Below are 17,571 nucleotides of genomic sequence, written 5' to 3'. Positions count from 1 at the left end.
ATACATATGGTCTGTTCCAGAACTGCAAAAATCTACTAATTTTTACTACTTTTTCTTGTTTTGTTCGATAACATAAAGGAAAATTTTTTATCGGTGTAAAACAGTTAGATTCTTGCAGGTTTTTGTATCATATAAGAATATGCAAAATCCGAAGTCTACTAATGACATATTTTACAGTACATTTTGTACGCTTTTATTAAGCAAACACATGGCGATTATAAATATTTGCAATAATTTTGTCGTGTAGATGTCTTAAAATATGAAGTTTCATAAAAATATGAAATTTCTAGAAATTTTTTTTCAAACTCCCACACTGTTTGCTGGGGAGATTTTTCCCACAAAAAGACACAAAATTCTCCCACAATTCAAGATAGAGAATGTATACTTTTTTCCCATGGGAACAAATTCCCAATTCGAACTTCATTCAGAATGAGGGGAGATGGGAAATGGGAAAAAAACTCCCACAACATTTTGTTCAGAATACGAAAATGTGGGAATGGGAAAAAATTCCCAATTCCCATGCGTTCAGAATAGGGCTGAATATAGATCGATATTATAAAATTATGTATTTTTAGTGCATTAAACTAAAACCCTGTCATCAATATTAAAGCGGCAGTGAGAACAAAAATCGTCAATTTATGTCTGTATATACTGAATAAAGGACTAAACACTATACAATATATTCAAATCCAATATGTGGATATTCAAAACGTATACTTCTAATAATAGTTATATTCCAGAACCTGGAATCGTAAATGGTGTTCTAGTACTTTTTCCCATTCTGCGCTAAAAAACGAACCCTTTTTCAAAAAACTAGAAAAAATGCGCTTTTATCTAAACAAAAATAGCGATGACTAACTCTAGCTCCTTTGTTCTTTGCTAGACAATTTTGGCCGATTAGAAACTATCACCATATTTGGACACGTTGATTTCACATTTCTGATTGAGTTTTTGAAATTTTTCCATTATCTATCTACATTTGTAAAGGAAGCAAATTATGTTGTAATAGGAATGCTGAGTTATTTGACATTTTCTCACCTTGTGAAAACTGATTTAAGTCTTGTTAGTCTAGATTTATTGCTGTGGCGGAATATCTGGAGGGTCTCAATAACATAATCTGCAAAAAACTATGTTAAACGGCAAAAAAACTTAATTTGGAATGCTTTTCTGATGATTTTCCAAATTTAGTTGACGATTTTTGTCAAAAAACACTTGCATATTTAGCATATTTTTTGCATATATTTTGCATATTTTTTGCATTTTTTTTGCATATTTTTGATATGACCCCAAATATCGAAAAATTGACCCTCAAAACGCCCAGATCCAAAATTTGAGTCCAATCGGATAAGAAATAAAAAACATGCTAAAATCCGATGTCTAATTATCAGTATAGGTCCACGTCTTCCTATATCCCCATAGAAGCTTACTTCTTGATTTTCGGTATTTTTTTAGTTTAAAGCTAGGGTCACATTAAGCAAATATTTGCTCTAGCGACCTGCAGTGTGCGCTTACTGAGAACAAATGAGCGTTAATAATGCATTGAAATTTATGCTCACTTGCTCTCAGTAAACGCACACTCCCTGTCGGTGGAGCAAATATTTGCCTAGTGTGACCCTAGCTTTAGTCACATTCTCTACCGAAATATAGGAAATTTGGTATTTTGTCTTCTTTGAGCCTAAACACTTTCCGTCAGAAATTTGTCGGTATAGATCGACGTTTTGAAATAGCCCCCATAGAATGGTGGCTCACATTGTTTTACCGAAATTGCTGAAATTTAGTATTAAGTCGAAAGTAAACTAATTATTCCATTTTACTTCAATACAACTTGTGGTGGAGGGTATAACAAGTTCGGCCCGGCCGAACTTAACGCCGTTCTTACTTGTTTCACTTTTCAAGTTAAAAAAAACCTTATTTCGAACATATTTTAATAAATTACTGAATTTGACTCATGCAAATACTTATAATTATGTATTATTTTATTTTTCTTATTATTATTATTATTATTATTATTATTTTTTGATAAAATCGAATTTCACATTTGAATGAAAAAAAAATTCTAACATTTTTAAATTAATTTTTTGAATACTTCAACAAAGAAATGCCGTAAAAATCTTATTTACGTTGCACATGGATAAATTTCCTTAAAATTGGGCCATTTATAACAAGGTGAAAATGTTTTCCATTGAATTTTTTATTAAAATAATAATTTTAAAAATTTTTTGAGGTTATGTTAAAATATTTGAAGAAAAAATGCCTTGAAAAATCTTATTCATGTTTCATATGGATAAATGTTCTTAAAATTCCTCGGTTTATGGCCAGAGGAATATTTTTTATTTTGAGGTTATGTAGACATTTTTTTAAATTTTTCAAAAAAATCTCATTTGAATCTATTGGATTATTAAAAATACTATTGACATTAGGAATTGGACAAATTTCATTAAAATTGCACCATTTATAAAGGAGAATATTTTTTCTTTTCTTTCTTTTTGAGGTTATGTTGATTTCTTTTATCAATTTTCAAGTTTTTGGTTTATATTAAATTTGAATCATTTATAGCAAGGGAAGTAATTTTTCATTTTGAGGGAACGAAGCTATAATTATTATTTTATTTTATTTAATTATTTATTTTTTTTATATACCCTCAGCCTTTAGGCTAAGGATACGATGAAAATGTGCCTCATCGAAATAATGGTTTTAGACCCCAAGTATGTTTGTACGATATCCGTTTCAGACAATTTTGAGTAGATCTAGCAATGTCCGTCCGTCTGTCTGTCTGGCAGGCTGGTGCGCACGATAACTCTCGAACGGATCAATCGATTCGGTTCAAATTTTGGTTATGGAAATATTTTGTCCAGATTCGATTTAAGTTCGAAGATGGGCCATATAGGTCCACTCCTTCAGGTACCTCCCCCACAAATGTTCAAAAATTGTCGCAAAACTTGTGCGCACGATAACTCTTGTTGGGAATAACCGATTTGGTCCATACTTTGCACATCGTGTAATTTCTACCAAACTTAGATGAGGTTCCAATATGGTCTCAATCGGTCCACCCCTTCATGTACCTCCCACACAAAATTTCGGAAAAGTTCAGTTTAGGACCTGGTCTCGAATCGGTTTGATTTTTGTTTACGCAAGTTGTATTCGCTGTCCTCTATACGACGCTGTAAGTTTCATTAGAGGCAAGTCCATACTTCCTGAGAAAATAGCCTGAAAGTTACAAAAAACCCTATGACACAGTGTGTAGTGGTTGGAGCGCAAGATAACTCTCGAACGGATCTGCCGATTCGGTCCAAAATTTGGCTTTCGTAATATTTTGTCCAAACGTAGTCCAAGTTCAAAGATAAATTCTATCGGTCCACTCCTTCCGGTACCTCCCCCACAAAAGTTCGAAAATGTTCGGAAAATTTGTGCGTACGATAACTCGAACGGATTTGTCCATTCGGTCCAAAATTTGGCCTTCGTAATATTTCATCAAAACATAGTTTAAATTCGAAGATGGGCTATATCGGTCCACTCCATCAGTTACCTCCCCCACAAAACTTCAAAAATGTTCGGAAAAATTTTGCGCACGATAACTCTTGAAGGGAGTGACCGATGTAATCTATACTTTGCACATCCTAATATATCTACCAGATATAATTCAGGTTCGAATATGGACTATATTTGTCTACTCCTTCTGGTACATCCCACACAAAATTTCGGATAAGTTCACTATAAGACCTGTTCTCGAATCACTTTGATTTTTGTTGAAACGATTTGCATTCGCTACCTCCATTACGACGGTAAAAGTTTTTTCAGGTGCAAGTCCACATGTCTTGGGAAAACAGCCCGAAAGGTGTAAAAAACCCCTATATCACCATACATATGTGACGGTCGGAGAACACGATAGCTCTCGAACTGTTTAACCGATTTGGTCCAACATTTGGTCTCCGTCATATTATATCCAAACTTAGTTTCATGGGGCAATACCGGTCCACAACTTTCGGTACTTCTCCCCAATATTTAAAAAAAATGCCACTAAAATGCTATGACGATATCACTGGAATGGGGCAACCAATTTGGTCCAAAGTTTGGATCTCCTTATAATTTTTTTAACATTTAGTTTAACTTCTAAAATGGCCCATATCAGTCCTCCCTAAGGGTACCTCACCCACAAAAGTTCAACATTTGTGTCTTAGTGCAGTTAATTCCTAATACAGATTTTTGTAGGCAAATTCAAATGTACAAAAAGGGCCACAAAATTGGATCTGTCCGTAGGTGAAAGTTTCACTTCACATGGCTGAGGGTATATATCTGTCGGTAAACACTAATTTTACGGCCATTAACACGATTTTCTCATTTGAGTTTATGTTTCCCTTTTGAGGTTATGTTTACTTAAGTTTTAGTGTTATGCATTTTCAAAACTTGTACTTACTTTTTGTATTCTACATCTAATGTAGTATCACTGTATTGTTGAGCCAACTTCATGGCTGCTATCAGTTCTTGCATGTCCTTAGGCAATACTTTGTGTGCCATATCCACTTCTCTGTTAGAAAAAAAAAAGAAATAGAAAAAAAGTTTATCAATATTATAATATATAGAAGACCATTTTTGCAGAGGACCATAAAGGTCTTGGATAATATAGAAAACTTTTATGTAGACATAAAATAGATTTGAAGATATTTTATGAAACGGAAATCTTGGGGTGCTCTATAAACTAACAGGCGGTTAAAATAACATGTGCACCTTTTCGAATCTGTCACTGATGCGCCGTTAAAAGTAACAACTTTTTCTATTTCTAACATTTTTTTCTTTTGAATAGAAGAGGTATACAAATATAATTCTTCCTATAGTATATCTCTATAAAGATTTATGTGCTTCTATAGAACAAAAATATCTCCTTTAAGCTATTCTAAACTGGAAACTTCTATAAAAATAACTCTGTATATAAAATAAAATCAACTGTAACTTACTTATAGGCTTCGCCTGGTATTATGGGTGATAAATGATCCACCGATTGCAATAGTTTACGTAATTCAAAACCTATATTCTTGACCAATTCCAAGAAATTATTACTCTTGTGTTCACCAACCGCTTGGGAGAGGGTTATAATTGCCTTTACCACATTTGTTGTGGCTATATAGACAGCATCTTTATTACGATTAAGGCTAGGCCTTCCACTATTACTTTTTTGCTGTTGCAGTTGATGCTGCTGTTCTGTTGCGGACAACAGCTGCCGATCATTCATTGCCATTGTACTTAAACGATGTGATAAGTTGTTGGCTTTGATTTGGGTATTCGATGTTGCTGGTGGATAACAATTGCTGCTTTCACTTAAACTGGAAGAACTATTGTTAATGTTGTTGTCATTTAACGACGATGAACACAATAACGAGGAGGGAGGATGCTGGTGGTGTAGATGATGATTTGGTGTTTCCACATCACGACTTAGGGATGTTTTGCGGGGTTTCTAGAGGGGAGGAGAATGGGTAAAATGTTATTTGATTCTTTGACAAAGAGGCCAAGTCTTAATCTTCACTTGTGGGGTATTTCTCAATTTCGCTATCTCACTCAACAAACCAAGAATTGCCTATTTTGGCTTCATCCATACTGAGTTACGTGAGATATTCTCCACAAGTGAATATTTGGAATTCCGTATTAACTCCAATGTCAGATAGTTAAGGGACATTTTCCGAGTTTTTTGGCTGAGAAAGCGGTGTATTTCTCTACCATCTTAGCCATAAAACTTAGAAATTCCTTATAAACTATTTCCTTAATCTGGCTCCAGAGTAGGGAAGTTAAATAAAACTACAACAACTTGTATATTATACTACCAAAATACAAAAACAAAAATATCAAAAATCTAAAAAAAAATCTTAAAAAATCAAAATTCTTAAAAAAGTAAAAAAAAAACAACAACAACTCAAGCATCAACACAACTCAAAAGTTATAACGAAAACAAAATCTCCATCTAAAGAAGTTGGTTTTGGGGTATACAACTATTTTCAAACCTCCGTCAATTGCAACATTGAATTGCTGTTTTTCATCTCAGATTCCATGGTTGTCGATGATGATGGCATCATGCCCAGACTAGAGTCTCTTTCCAAACTCAATGGTGGTTGGTGCAGTTGCTGCTGGTGCTGTTGTTGTTGTTGACACATTTGTTGGCCACCACCAACCATCATCATGGGTGCAGCTAATGCTTGTTGCATTTGTTGTTGATGCTGCTGCTGGGCAATAGTTGTATTACTCAAACTTTGGGCCATTTGGTGTTGCTGCTGCTGTTGATTCATTCTCTGTGGATCATAACCATAAATGAAACCATTACCTGGTGCCATGGGGGTATACAATTGTCCTGGCACCACCCCTGCTGTGCTATTGTTTGCTTGCTGGTGGTTGTTTGTTGCTTGTTGTCCACCAGGTGGTGGTGGCCTATTTGCTGGACAAACATCATAAATCTCTTCCTCAAATGCCTTATATTCGGGTGAGTTTTTCATGTGATTCTTAAAGGCTAAAAATGAAGAGTAGGCCTCTAAACTACCTGAACGTGAATATGATTTGGGAAAATCACCACGACTATTGTGAGCAGAACGTTCTAAACTAGCACTGCGGGGTACACATTTGCGTGGACCAACAGCAGCATTTAGGGGGCTTATTAAAGATTTATTCCGCTCCAAAGAACCGCCAATGGAACGAGTACAATTGTTATTTTGAAAATGTGGTGGCATGATGTTACGTTCCAAACTACCACAATGGGCAGCAGTGGGAATGCAATGACGATTAATTGGTGGATTACGGCCAAAATCATAAATCATTTGGGTACGCTCTTCTTGGCCCAAGGAGGCGGACTTGCCGCCAGTTATGGTCGAGTGGGGCATGTGAATCATGCCCTCGGGTACCATGACAAATTGTGGTACCATTTGGGAAAAACCGGGGGGCAAATGTCCACCTCCACCATCTGAGTGATGAGGATGAGTTATAAATTGTTGCCTTATGCCACCACCACAGCCAAGGGGATAGGGCATTTGCTGCATTTTAACTGTTTGTTGGCAATCCGCTGCTCCCATGAATTTTGTTTGTTGCTGCATTATGGGATTAGTTGTCGCCGACGCCGCTGTTGCAGTCTTTGTTTGTTGTGCTTGAATTGTTGCCTCATTATTTGTCTTTTGTTGCAAAATTTGCTGTTTATCCTGTTGTAGCCTATGCAAAACTGTGGCCTTCTCTTCCCTGGTTATTGTATTGTCTAATTTTAGAAATTCCGAAACCGGAAGTTTACTTGTCTTTAAAGCTATATCATTATTGGTGGTCTTGGTAGTATCTACTTCTACAGCTAATGTATTAAATACCGAGGCAGGTGTTGTATATGCTGCAGGATTAATGCCACGATTTTCATTTTCCTTCATAAGACGGGCCAAGATTTCGGGATTTTGTGCTATGATATAAGTCTGGGGGCTGCCAAGGGCACTGGAATTTTTATCCGCTGAATTTGAGGAAAATTTCGAGTTGTCTACAAGAAACAAACAAAATTTAAAATTTATTCAAAATCTTATAGAGGGAAAATATCTTACCTCCCACCAACTGTGGTGTCTTGGATGGTTTTGAGGGTGGCATATCCAAATCACTGTTGCTATTGACCATGGAAAAGAATCCCGAATTCTCTTTGTTCATGGAATCAAAACCAGCCGCCCTTTCCTCAATGAGAATTTCACTAGAAATATTAAAAAAAATGATATTGACGCCTTAAAAAGTTGTTGGGCATAAAACTTACTATAGTGTCTCCTTGATCCGCTTGAAATTTGGTCTTTTCGATGGTTCATAGGTCCAACATTGTGACAGCAAAGAATATAACCGTGGGGGACAGTTGTTGGGAAAAGGCAAACGTTCACCATTTTCCAATTTGGCAATAATGTCACTGTTTTTAATACCCTGGAATGGCTTTACGCCCAACATTAAGATCTCCCAGGCACATACACCTATGGAATGATATATAAATGGTTAGAAAAGAAAAAAGCTAATTTACATATTTGCCCCGTTCTTACCAAACATCCAAACATCACTGGCAATGGTAAATCTACGGAAATTTATAGATTCCGGTGCCATCCACTTTATTGGCAGCATACAAGTACTGGAATGATAATACGATTGCTCCGATACCCAGCGGGATAAACCGAAATCAGCCAACTAAAAACAAAATGTGAAGAAAAGAATAAAAAACTGTGAATTGATATAAACAATGCAGTATAATTTTTTCGATAGGACATCCATACTTCGTGGATAGTGCCACGAAAGTTAAAAAACGACAATTCAAGAACGATTTTTTATGATATTGGTGCACACGCCGTGACATCTGTGGGTAAAAATTAGATGTATCAACAAAGCCTAAACATTTGCTCTTAAATTCAGTATCAGACCTTTGGGAAAGTGTGTTCCGGCTTTAGTCACTTTTTTCATAAAATCTTTTTTCGGCTTAATTTGTTAATACATTTTTCGTTGTGTTATTTATAAAAGCCCTGTTTGAGCCGAACAATGAAAATATTGCTTTTCTTTTTCAACAAATTTGACAAGAATTTGCATTATGAGTAACGGATAACGGATCTGTATATGGGACATCTAGACAAGCAACTACTGGTAATTGTTTTTTGGGCAGTAATAAGCCAACAAGTTCAACAAAAAAACGCACCAAATTTGTCTGAATCTGTTACCGCACTTTGGAATTTAATAAAAAACAAACATTAGTAAAATATTTTAAAAACATTTCATTGACAAACTATCTCTCAAATCAAGAAATTTCATTCATTACAATTCTCTTGCGCTTTTTTTCATCTGGCAATGCCATTCATTTGTTGCCATACCACAAAACACACACCCTTGTGTCATTAAAATAATGTTTGCCGGCGTCATCAATTACGCGTAACTTTGATATCTGTCACAATTTGGCGTCATTTCACACAATTTTTTAGTTTGTTATCAATTTATTGCAAAATCCGGGCGTAAAATTGTGAAGCAAAAATGAAACTTGTGCGATTTTTAATGAAATTAAGCCATGAAACAACAACTATGGAGTTGAAAAATGGTACACAAATCCACGGAACTATAACGGGTGTGGATGTTGCCATGAATACACATTTGAAGTCTGTAAAGATGACCATTAAAGGCAGAGATCCAGTACAATTGGAAACCCTTAGCGTACGAGGCAATAACATTAGATATTTTATTTTGCCGGATAGCTTGCCGCTTGAGACGCTCCTAATAGACGACACCACCAAGACAAAGGCTAAGAAAAAGGAAAATAATCGCGCTGGAAATCGAGGCCGTGGTAGAGGAACACGTGGCCGAGGCGGCGGCCCCAGAGGCAGGGGCAGAGGAAGAGCTTCGGCTAGACGATAAACGTTTTCCAAAACCAATATAATTTAACAATAATTTAGTGTGCGAAATATTTATAATTTAAATATTTGAATAATACATTTAAATACATAGCTCTCAACAATTTTCGAAATGAAGTGTGAATTTTCATAAAAGTATAATAAAAATAAACAAAAAAAAGGTTAAAACAGACCTTTGTGAAAACCTCCAAATTACAGTAATTCAGTGACAAAACACATGGGAAGAAGAAGAATATAATAGAAGTTCTGATGCTAGATAATAACCCCAATCAACCCAATTGCGACAATTATGTTTTGTGTATAAATGATAATCCCCGAAATTGGACTTAAAATCCCAGGAGAGATGATTGAGGTGATGAGCTTTGCCGTACTAACCCTATTGGCACCAGAGTAATAGAAATGACATTGGAAAAGTGGGTGGACACTAGAGAAAAATGTACTTAAAGTGCCGTAACGTTGGAAACGAATCACGCAAACTGTGAGAAACAGTAAAGACATTATTGAACCCTGGGAAAGAAGGTGATCGCGGACGTTTTTGATCCCGTCCAGCCGAGCAGGTATAACCACAGTTTGCGATGGTTGGATGATAATACAGATGTTACCTGAGGTCAAAACCAGCCGTAATAAATCTCGAATTCTGGAAAAAGGGCCCCCTTAGAGAATGCAGAGAAAAGTATGATTCTTAAGACCATTTCCAAATAAAAGGGTGTTTCTTAAGATCATTTCCATAGGAAAGGGGTTAATCTGAAGACCATTTCCAGAGGAAAACGATCTTCTTACGACCATTTAAAGAGGAAAGAGTGCTTAATTTCCCGAGGAAAGAGTGCTTCATATGATCCTCTCCATAGGAAAGGGTGCTTTTTCAGACCATCTCCATAGAAAATATTGTTTCTTAAGATCCTTCCCAGAGTAAAGGGTGCTTCTTAAGATGCTTTTTACAGGAAAGGGTGCTTCTTAAGACCCTTTCTACAGGAAAGGGTGCTGCTTAAGACCCTTTCTACAGGAAAGGGTGCTGCTTAAGACCCTTTCTACAGGAAAGGGCGCTGCTTAAGACCCTTTCCAGGGGACAGAGTGCTTCCTAAGGCCCTTAACAGATGAAAGGATGCTTCCCAAGACCCTTCCCAGACGATAGAGTGCTTCATAAGGCCCATCTTAACGCCCTTTTCAATGGAAAGGGTGCTTCCTAAAACCATTTTTAGATAAAATGGTGCTTCCTAAAACCCTTTACAGAGAAAATGGTCCTTCCTAAGACCCTTTCCAGGGGAAAGCGTGAATTCTAAGAACGTTTCAGAGGAAGGGTTCTTCCTAAGACCATTTTCACAGGGAAGGATACTTCTTAAGACTCTTTCCCAAGGAAGGGTGCTTCTTAAGACTCTTTCCCAAGGAAAGGGTGCTTCTTAAGACTCTTTCCCAAGAAAAGGGTGCTTCTTAAGACCCTTTCCAGAGAAAATGTGGTTTCTTAAGAGCCTTTCCAGTGGAAAGAGTTCTTCTTAAGGCCCATTCCAGAGGAAAGGGTGGTTCTTAAGACCCATTCCAGAGGAAAGGGTGCTTGTTAAGGCCCACTCCAGAGGAAAGGGTGCTTCTTAAGAACCATTCCAGAGGAAAGGGTGCTTCTTAAGACCCATTCCAGAGGAAAGGATGCTTCTTAAGACCCATTCCAGAGGGAAGGGTGCTTCTTAAGATCCATTCCAAAAGATAGGGTTCTTCTTAAAACCCATTCCAGAGGAAAGGTTGCTTCTTAAGACCCATTCCAGAGGAAAGGTTGCTTCTTAAGACCCATTCCAGAGGAAAGTGTGCTTCTTAAGACCCATTCCAGAGGAAAGTGTGCTTCTTAAGACCCATTCCAGAGGAAATGGTGCTTCTTAAGACCTATTCCAGAGGAAAGGGTGCTCTTTAAGACCCATTCCAGAGGAAATGGTGCTCTTTAAGACCCATTCCAGAGGAAATGGTGCTCTTTAAGACCCATTCCAGAGGAAAGTGTGCTTCTTAAGACCCATTCCAGAGGAAAGGGCGCTTCTTAAGACCCATTCCAGAGGAAAGGGCGCTTTTTAAGACCCATTCCAGAGGAAATGGTGCTCTTTAAGACCCTTTGTAGGGAAAATGTGGCTTCTTAAGAGCCTTTCCAGAGGAAAGGGTTGCTTCTTAAGATACATTCCAAAGGATAGGGTTCTTCTTAAGACCCACTCCAGAGCGAAGGGTGCTTCTTAAGATCCATTCCAGAGCGAAGGGTGCTTCTTAAGACCCATTCCAGAGGAAAGGGTGCTTCTTAAGACCCATTCCAGAGGAAAGGCTGCTTCTTAAGACCCATTCCGGAGGAAAGGGTGCTTCTTAAGACCGATTCCAGAGGAAATGGTGCTCCTTAAGACCCATTCCAGAGGAAAGGTTGCTCTTTAAGAACCATTCCAGAGGAAAGGTTGCTCTTTAAGAAACATTCCAGAGTGCTATTTTAGACCCATTTCAGAGAAAAGGGTGCTTCTTTAAAACCCTTACAAGAGGAAAGTGTGCTTTTTAAAACCCTTTTCAGAGGAAAGGATGCTTCTGATGCTTTCCCGAGGAAAGGTGGACTCTTTCCAGAGAAAAAAAAGGTGACTTCTTAAGGGTCTTTCCGCAGAAAGTGGGCTAAAGCCCTTTTTAAGGGGAATGGTGGCTTCTTAAGCCCTTTCAACTTGTCGCAGATGGCTGTGGCTGGGCGATTTCAACACGTTGTCAAATATTACCTTGAGAATTTTATGGTAGTTCTATGTAGAAATTATTTTCCCATCAACCTGTGCATCTTCAGAGGCTTTTACATTTCCGCTATCCATTTGTATACAATGAGGTCGTAAAATAAGTGTGCATTTCATATCTCGAGAAGTACGAACTTCACCCAGGAGAGCTATATATCATTGTAATCAGCACTACCTGTGGTAAAAATTTTAACCCGATCGAAGAGGTGCCCCTAAGCAACATAATGGTGTTAAAGCGAGACATTTCCGAAAAGTCAAGACCCATATATTTAACTTTCTCCAAAATGTCTCCAAAAGTGATGTCATACCATTATCGAGACGACGATAAGAATAAGTTCCCATTTATTTTTAGTAGTATTTTTAATTTGAAGAGCAGCATTCTTTCTCCTTATTCAGGTGTACGTGGGGAAGCAGTCATTTGGTCCAGCGCTTATGTGATGCGATATTAAATTGTTTATATATAAATATGTATGGATCTCCCAATTCTTCCATACCATTCTTATCTACCCTTTTTTAGTAAGGATGCTATGTTTGTTTCATATTGCAACAACAAAAGCAAACATATTTAAACAGCATCCCTCCCATATCTGCTGATAGGAGGCAGTCGATAACAAACATATATGTAAATATTATAATCTAAGATTGTGTGTGCTCTTCTACATACCTTTATGCAAGTAGGTGAACTAACTAAGACATTACGTGCCGCAATATCTCGATGCACAAACTTCTTAGATTCCAAATAGCTAAGGGCAGTAGATAGCTGATAACAATACATCAGCAAAGTTTCACGTCTTAATCTACAACAAAAACAAACAAGAAGCAAAGAAAACAATTAGAAATGTCATTAAAAAACTTATTCACACAATGTTATCTTACTTCTCAGCATTTGATTTAAGATATGCTCGCAGTTCACCATATTCGGCTAATTCCATGACAATCCATACTGGAGATTCACTACATATACCAATTAAACGTATAATGTGGGGATGATCGAACTTTTGCATGACATCTAAAAAAAGAAATAAAGAAAAAAATGCAATTATTAAATAAGATTTTCTTGGGTAGGAGGAGGTGTATTTTAATTTGCATATATCACACTGTTGCTACTTACATGCTTCCTCAAGAAATCTTTCCATTTTCTCTGGGTCATCATTTGTTTTACATGTCTTAACTGCCACCTGGATAACAGCAGAATTACCATCATTTTTATCTCCTTTACCGGAACACTTGACTTTTGTGTGATAAGTGCCAATATAGACATCACCAAACTGACCCACACCAATGGTATTATTTAGGGTTATTTCCGAACGATCCAGTTCATAGTTTCTTACTACGAATATAAGATAAAAAAAATTAATTAAATTACTTTATTTTATTGCTTTTTTTCCACTCACCAGCTGGTGTAGAATAATCTCCTTCCTCATCGGCCAAACCCAGTTCAGCATAATCTTCACTTAATTTTGGTTTAGAATTTTCGCTAGAATTCGTGTCGTTTGTGTGATCACCACCACCGCCATTGTTTAGTGAATTTGTGGTGTCATTTTTTGCATTACCAATGGGATTCCATAGGGTACATACTTGATTATTGCTAATCAAAAGGCAATAACCCTCAATAAGATCTGCAATACTTGTAGCAGTCTAAAAACAAACAAAACAAATATTATAAATATTTGTTGTATGTATGTGCGCGGAGAGGGACTTACATTATAACCATTACATGTTATCACCAAATCTTCATCATTACTCGTGGTAGTTATCTTAACTTGTGTTTTCATTTCACGACATCGACATGGTTTACCCTGCTGACCGCCACCCATCATATTATCATCAATACTGGGTGTTAATGATTTCAATAAACTCTTTTCATTGTTGGAATGTGTATCTTCTTTGGGTAGAAATAAAGTGGTAATACGATTTATATCTTTAAATGTGGCCACTTGTGTCATATTGGCCTGGGGATGGGTTTGATATGAAATGCCTGAAAAAATACATAGAAGAAATTAAAAACAAAACATTTAAAAAATAATTATTCTGCTTTATAAAGCATCTCTTCCCTTTCTATAGGAAAGGGTATTTTATAAGGCGAAAATGTACTTTATAAGACACTTTCCAGAGGAAAGGGTGCTTTATAAGACCATTTCCAGAGGAAAGGGTGCTTCTTAAGACCATTAAGAGGAAAGTTTGCTTCTTAAGGCACTCTGCAGAGGAAAGGGTGCTTTATAAGACACTTTCCCGAGGAAAGGGTGCTTTATAAGACACTTTCCCGAGGAAAGGGTGCTTTATAAGACACTTTCCCGAGGAAATTGTGCTTTATGAAACCCTTTCCCGAGGAAAGGGTGCTTTATGATACCCTTTCCCGAGGAAAGGGTGCTTTATAAGACCCTTTCCCGAGGAAAGTGTTCTTTATAAGACCTTTTCCCGAGGAAAGGGTGCTTTATAAGACCCTTTTCCGAGGAAAGGGTGCTTTATAAGACCCTTTCCCGAGGAAAGAGTGCTTTATAAGACACTTTCCCTAGCAAAAGGTTCTTTATAAGACACTTTCCAGAGGAAGGGGTGCTTTAGAAGACCATTTCCAGAGGAAAGGGAGCTTCTTAAGACCATTTCCAGAAGAAAGTTTGCTTCTTAAGACTCTCTCCAGAGGAAAGGGTGCTTTATAAGACACTTTCCCGAGGAAAGGGTGCTTTATAAGTCCGTTTCCTGAGGAAAGAGTGCTTTATAAGTCCGTTTCCCGAGGAAAGAGTGCTTTATAAGATCCTTTCCCGAGGAAAGAGTGCTTTATAAGATCCTTTCCCGAGAAAATGGTGCTTTATGAAACCCTTTCCCGAGGAAAGGGTGCTTTATAAGACACTTTCCCTAGCAAAAGGTTCTTTATAATACCCTTTCCCGAGGAAAGGGTTCTTTATAAGAAACTTTCCCTAGCAAAAGGTTCATTATAATACCCTTTCCCGAGGAAAGGGTTCTTTATAAGACACTTTCCCTAGCAAAAGGTTCTTTATAATACCCTTTCCCGAGGAAAGGGTGCTTTATAAAACTCTTTCCCGAGGAAAGAGTGCTTTGCAGGACCTTTTCCCGAGGAAAGGATGCTTTATAACACCCTTCCCCAAGGAAAGGGTTCTTTATAAGACCCTTTCCCGAGGAAAAGTGTACTGTTGTTGACACTGACATGTTTGCTTCATGCTTACCTATTTTTGGGCCAACATAAAGATACCCCGATATGTTCCAAGACGAGCTTAGCGTTACGGAAAACTTTTCATATTCTGTTTCGTAGAAATTTTTCAAAATATCGAAATACCTAAAACGACGAAATAAAAAAGAAATTACATATTTTAATCAGAAAATATTTTGGAATATTTTCAGTCATATCCTACACTTACTTGCTTATGTATTCGATATCGGTTAAATGGTACAATTTTTTATATGTTGCGAGTATCACTTTTTTCAGATTCTTTGGCTTTGTTGAAGATATCACAGTTTTTGGTAGAAATTGATTAAATCCCACTTCTTTGTCTATATGTTCCACATGTTGGGTCTTTTTATCTGGTATCGGTGTGGTCATATTTCGAAAATAATGCAGCATACTGAGGCAACACAATTGTATTGCACTATCAAAGTCGATACTCGTCGAATTCGATTGAATAAAATCTTGTTTAACCTAGAGAAAAGAAAAATAAATATGAGTAAATGGATAAAAATCCTAAAGGCTAGTAAACGTATGGACGTTTGTTGACATACCTGATCAAAATAGAAATAACATGTGATTTTATCTTCATTGAATAGTTCCCGGAGACTGTATGGCAAATATCTTATACGCAACTCTGGCCTCCAAACGCTAAGCTTATCGTTAACATTTACAGTTGGCGGTATATGTTGAGACTTTTGTTGGGGACACTCCGTGTTGGGGCATGTTGAGTTCCAAATGTGTTCGAGTAATTTTTGTATTTTCGTTGTTTTATTCATCCACAGAGTTTCTTTGGTGACCATATTTTGCAAACGCAAAGCATAATAACGTGGATTGGGCTTCTTGGCATAGGGTACCATGGACACAGTTTTCTCAATGACATCTTGGACTGTGTCCTTCTGTTCATCGACACTGACCGCATGATGAAGATTATTGGGCCAGTAGACATTCAAATTAAAGACATTCAGTGATGTATGGTGATTACCTTCAATAAAAAGAAACAAAAATTAATTAAAATTTGTGGTAATATTTTGGACCCCAGTGCTACTTACTTTGGTTAGAATTTTGAGACATGCTTTATTTAGTATTCTATTCTCTTCTTTGTGTGTGTCTCAGATTAATATCTTCAAGATAGTTTGTAGCTTTTGAACGGATACATTAAATCATGGATACATTTGGGTAATTCAACTTTTACTTTTTAGTTGGTTTAGTTCCCACCGTTGATGCTGGAAAGAAGAATGGACCAATGAAATGTATTCAATAACAATTAGAACATGAAATACTTTGTTGTTTGTTTTGGGAAAGTTCAATAATTGCGTGAGCCAATTATTTCTCAGACAAAAACAAAACTCATGTGAAATCTATTTACGAATGAATATGCATATGTGGACATATGTGATGTGTGTTTGGTGTTTTTGTTTTCGGACATATGTATGGGAAAAATTAGAAACCACACGTTCATAATGACGACCTCACCATCATAATCATCATCAGCGCAACATCATCTAATCAGAATCAGACAGACAGCGGTAAAGTTTTGTATCTCACCCAAGTGTATAGTAGTAGTATGTATGTTCTTCATACACTAAATATGTATGTAAACAAAAAGCCATATTATTTATATATTTAGCACAATGTGGTTGTTTTGTAATTAAATACAATAAACAAATGGTTTATCATAGAAAAACTATAGTAATAAATAAAAGATTAATATTAAATATTATACCAAACACACAATCAAAAGAAAAAGTTGCGTTGGCCGCAATCATACCATTATGAAGAAAAAATGGGCTCGACAGCAGTTTCTATTAAAAAAAGGGAGAGACTTTCAGACAGGCAAACAGACGGACGAACGTACGAGAAACGGACAGATACACCATCAATTTGTTATCACTAGCACTTGGAGTATCATACCTCAATTCCAATATCCTTTCACATCCAGCTATATAGAGCCAGCCAGTGGTTTTTCGTAGTTCTTTGCTCTGCGCTTCTGCAATGGGTGTTCGTTCTTCTATTATGCGGTTCACAAATAAAATACAAATATTTTCTTCATTGCAGCGGAAGAGAGAGTAAAAACATTATAATAATTTTCTATAAATTTACTTATATTTCCACTTGTTATATTCGATTTAATGTTTAGCGTTTGCCAAGGCATGAACCTTTAGTTTTTCATCTTGGATTTTTTATTGTTTTTCCAAGTTTTAATTCGTTTTATATTTCGTAAAAAAATATTATTTTGCAATCAAAAACAACACCTCCGCAAAATAAATATATATCAATCAATTTACACCAGAGAGCAGAGAGA

General features: G+C 36.7%; 2 protein-coding genes across 4 annotated transcripts in view; one reads left to right on the top strand and one right to left on the bottom strand.

Moving 5' to 3' along the window:
- The window catches only part of Fak (protein tyrosine kinase 2 Fak), a 25,097-nt gene extending 7,526 nt beyond the window's left edge, over positions 1 to 17,571 (bottom strand). Inside the window, exons 1-16 of one of the 3 annotated variants that reach the window (XM_073992037.1) lie at positions 17,181 to 17,571; positions 16,319 to 16,492; positions 15,821 to 16,251; positions 15,463 to 15,740; positions 15,271 to 15,380; positions 13,792 to 14,066; positions 13,483 to 13,726; positions 13,200 to 13,418; positions 12,965 to 13,097; positions 12,753 to 12,885; positions 8,019 to 8,160; positions 7,748 to 7,952; positions 7,548 to 7,687; positions 5,991 to 7,486; positions 4,953 to 5,449; positions 4,415 to 4,525 (exon numbers count right to left, since the gene is read on the bottom strand). In XM_073992037.1, coding sequence (XP_073848138.1) covers positions 4,415 to 4,525; positions 4,953 to 5,449; positions 5,991 to 7,486; positions 7,548 to 7,687; positions 7,748 to 7,952; positions 8,019 to 8,160; positions 12,753 to 12,885; positions 12,965 to 13,097; positions 13,200 to 13,418; positions 13,483 to 13,726; positions 13,792 to 14,066; positions 15,271 to 15,380; positions 15,463 to 15,740; positions 15,821 to 16,251; positions 16,319 to 16,340 — 4,436 coding nt within the window. In that variant the 5' untranslated portion in view covers positions 16,341 to 16,492; positions 17,181 to 17,571. The remainder of the gene's footprint in view (positions 1 to 4,414; positions 4,526 to 4,952; positions 5,450 to 5,990; positions 7,487 to 7,547; positions 7,688 to 7,747; positions 7,953 to 8,018; positions 8,161 to 12,752; positions 12,886 to 12,964; positions 13,098 to 13,199; positions 13,419 to 13,482; positions 13,727 to 13,791; positions 14,067 to 15,270; positions 15,381 to 15,462; positions 15,741 to 15,820; positions 16,252 to 16,318; positions 16,493 to 17,180) is intronic. The other 2 variants (XM_073992039.1, XM_073992038.1) reach the window with 2 other exon arrangements.
- Positions 8,900 to 9,475, top strand: SmD1 (small ribonucleoprotein particle protein SmD1). The gene has a single exon (XM_073992136.1). The coding sequence runs from the start codon at positions 8,989 to 8,991 to the stop codon at positions 9,364 to 9,366; it is 378 nt and encodes a 125-aa protein (XP_073848237.1). The 5' UTR covers positions 8,900 to 8,988; the 3' UTR covers positions 9,367 to 9,475.

This window comes from Musca autumnalis, unplaced genomic scaffold (genome assembly GCF_047663935.1).
Source record: "Musca autumnalis isolate F117 unplaced genomic scaffold, ASM4766393v1 scaffold_5, whole genome shotgun sequence".
NCBI classification, from domain to species: Eukaryota; Metazoa; Arthropoda; class Insecta; order Diptera; family Muscidae; genus Musca; species Musca autumnalis.
The sequence above is the reverse complement of the archived record's forward strand: the minus strand, read 5'-3'. Positions and strand labels throughout refer to the sequence as shown.

Excerpts from the sequence above, each read along its gene's own strand:
- SmD1 (XM_073992136.1), top strand. The coding sequence starts at position 8,989 with ATGAAACTTGTGCGATTTTTAATGAAATTAAGCCATGAAACAACAACT.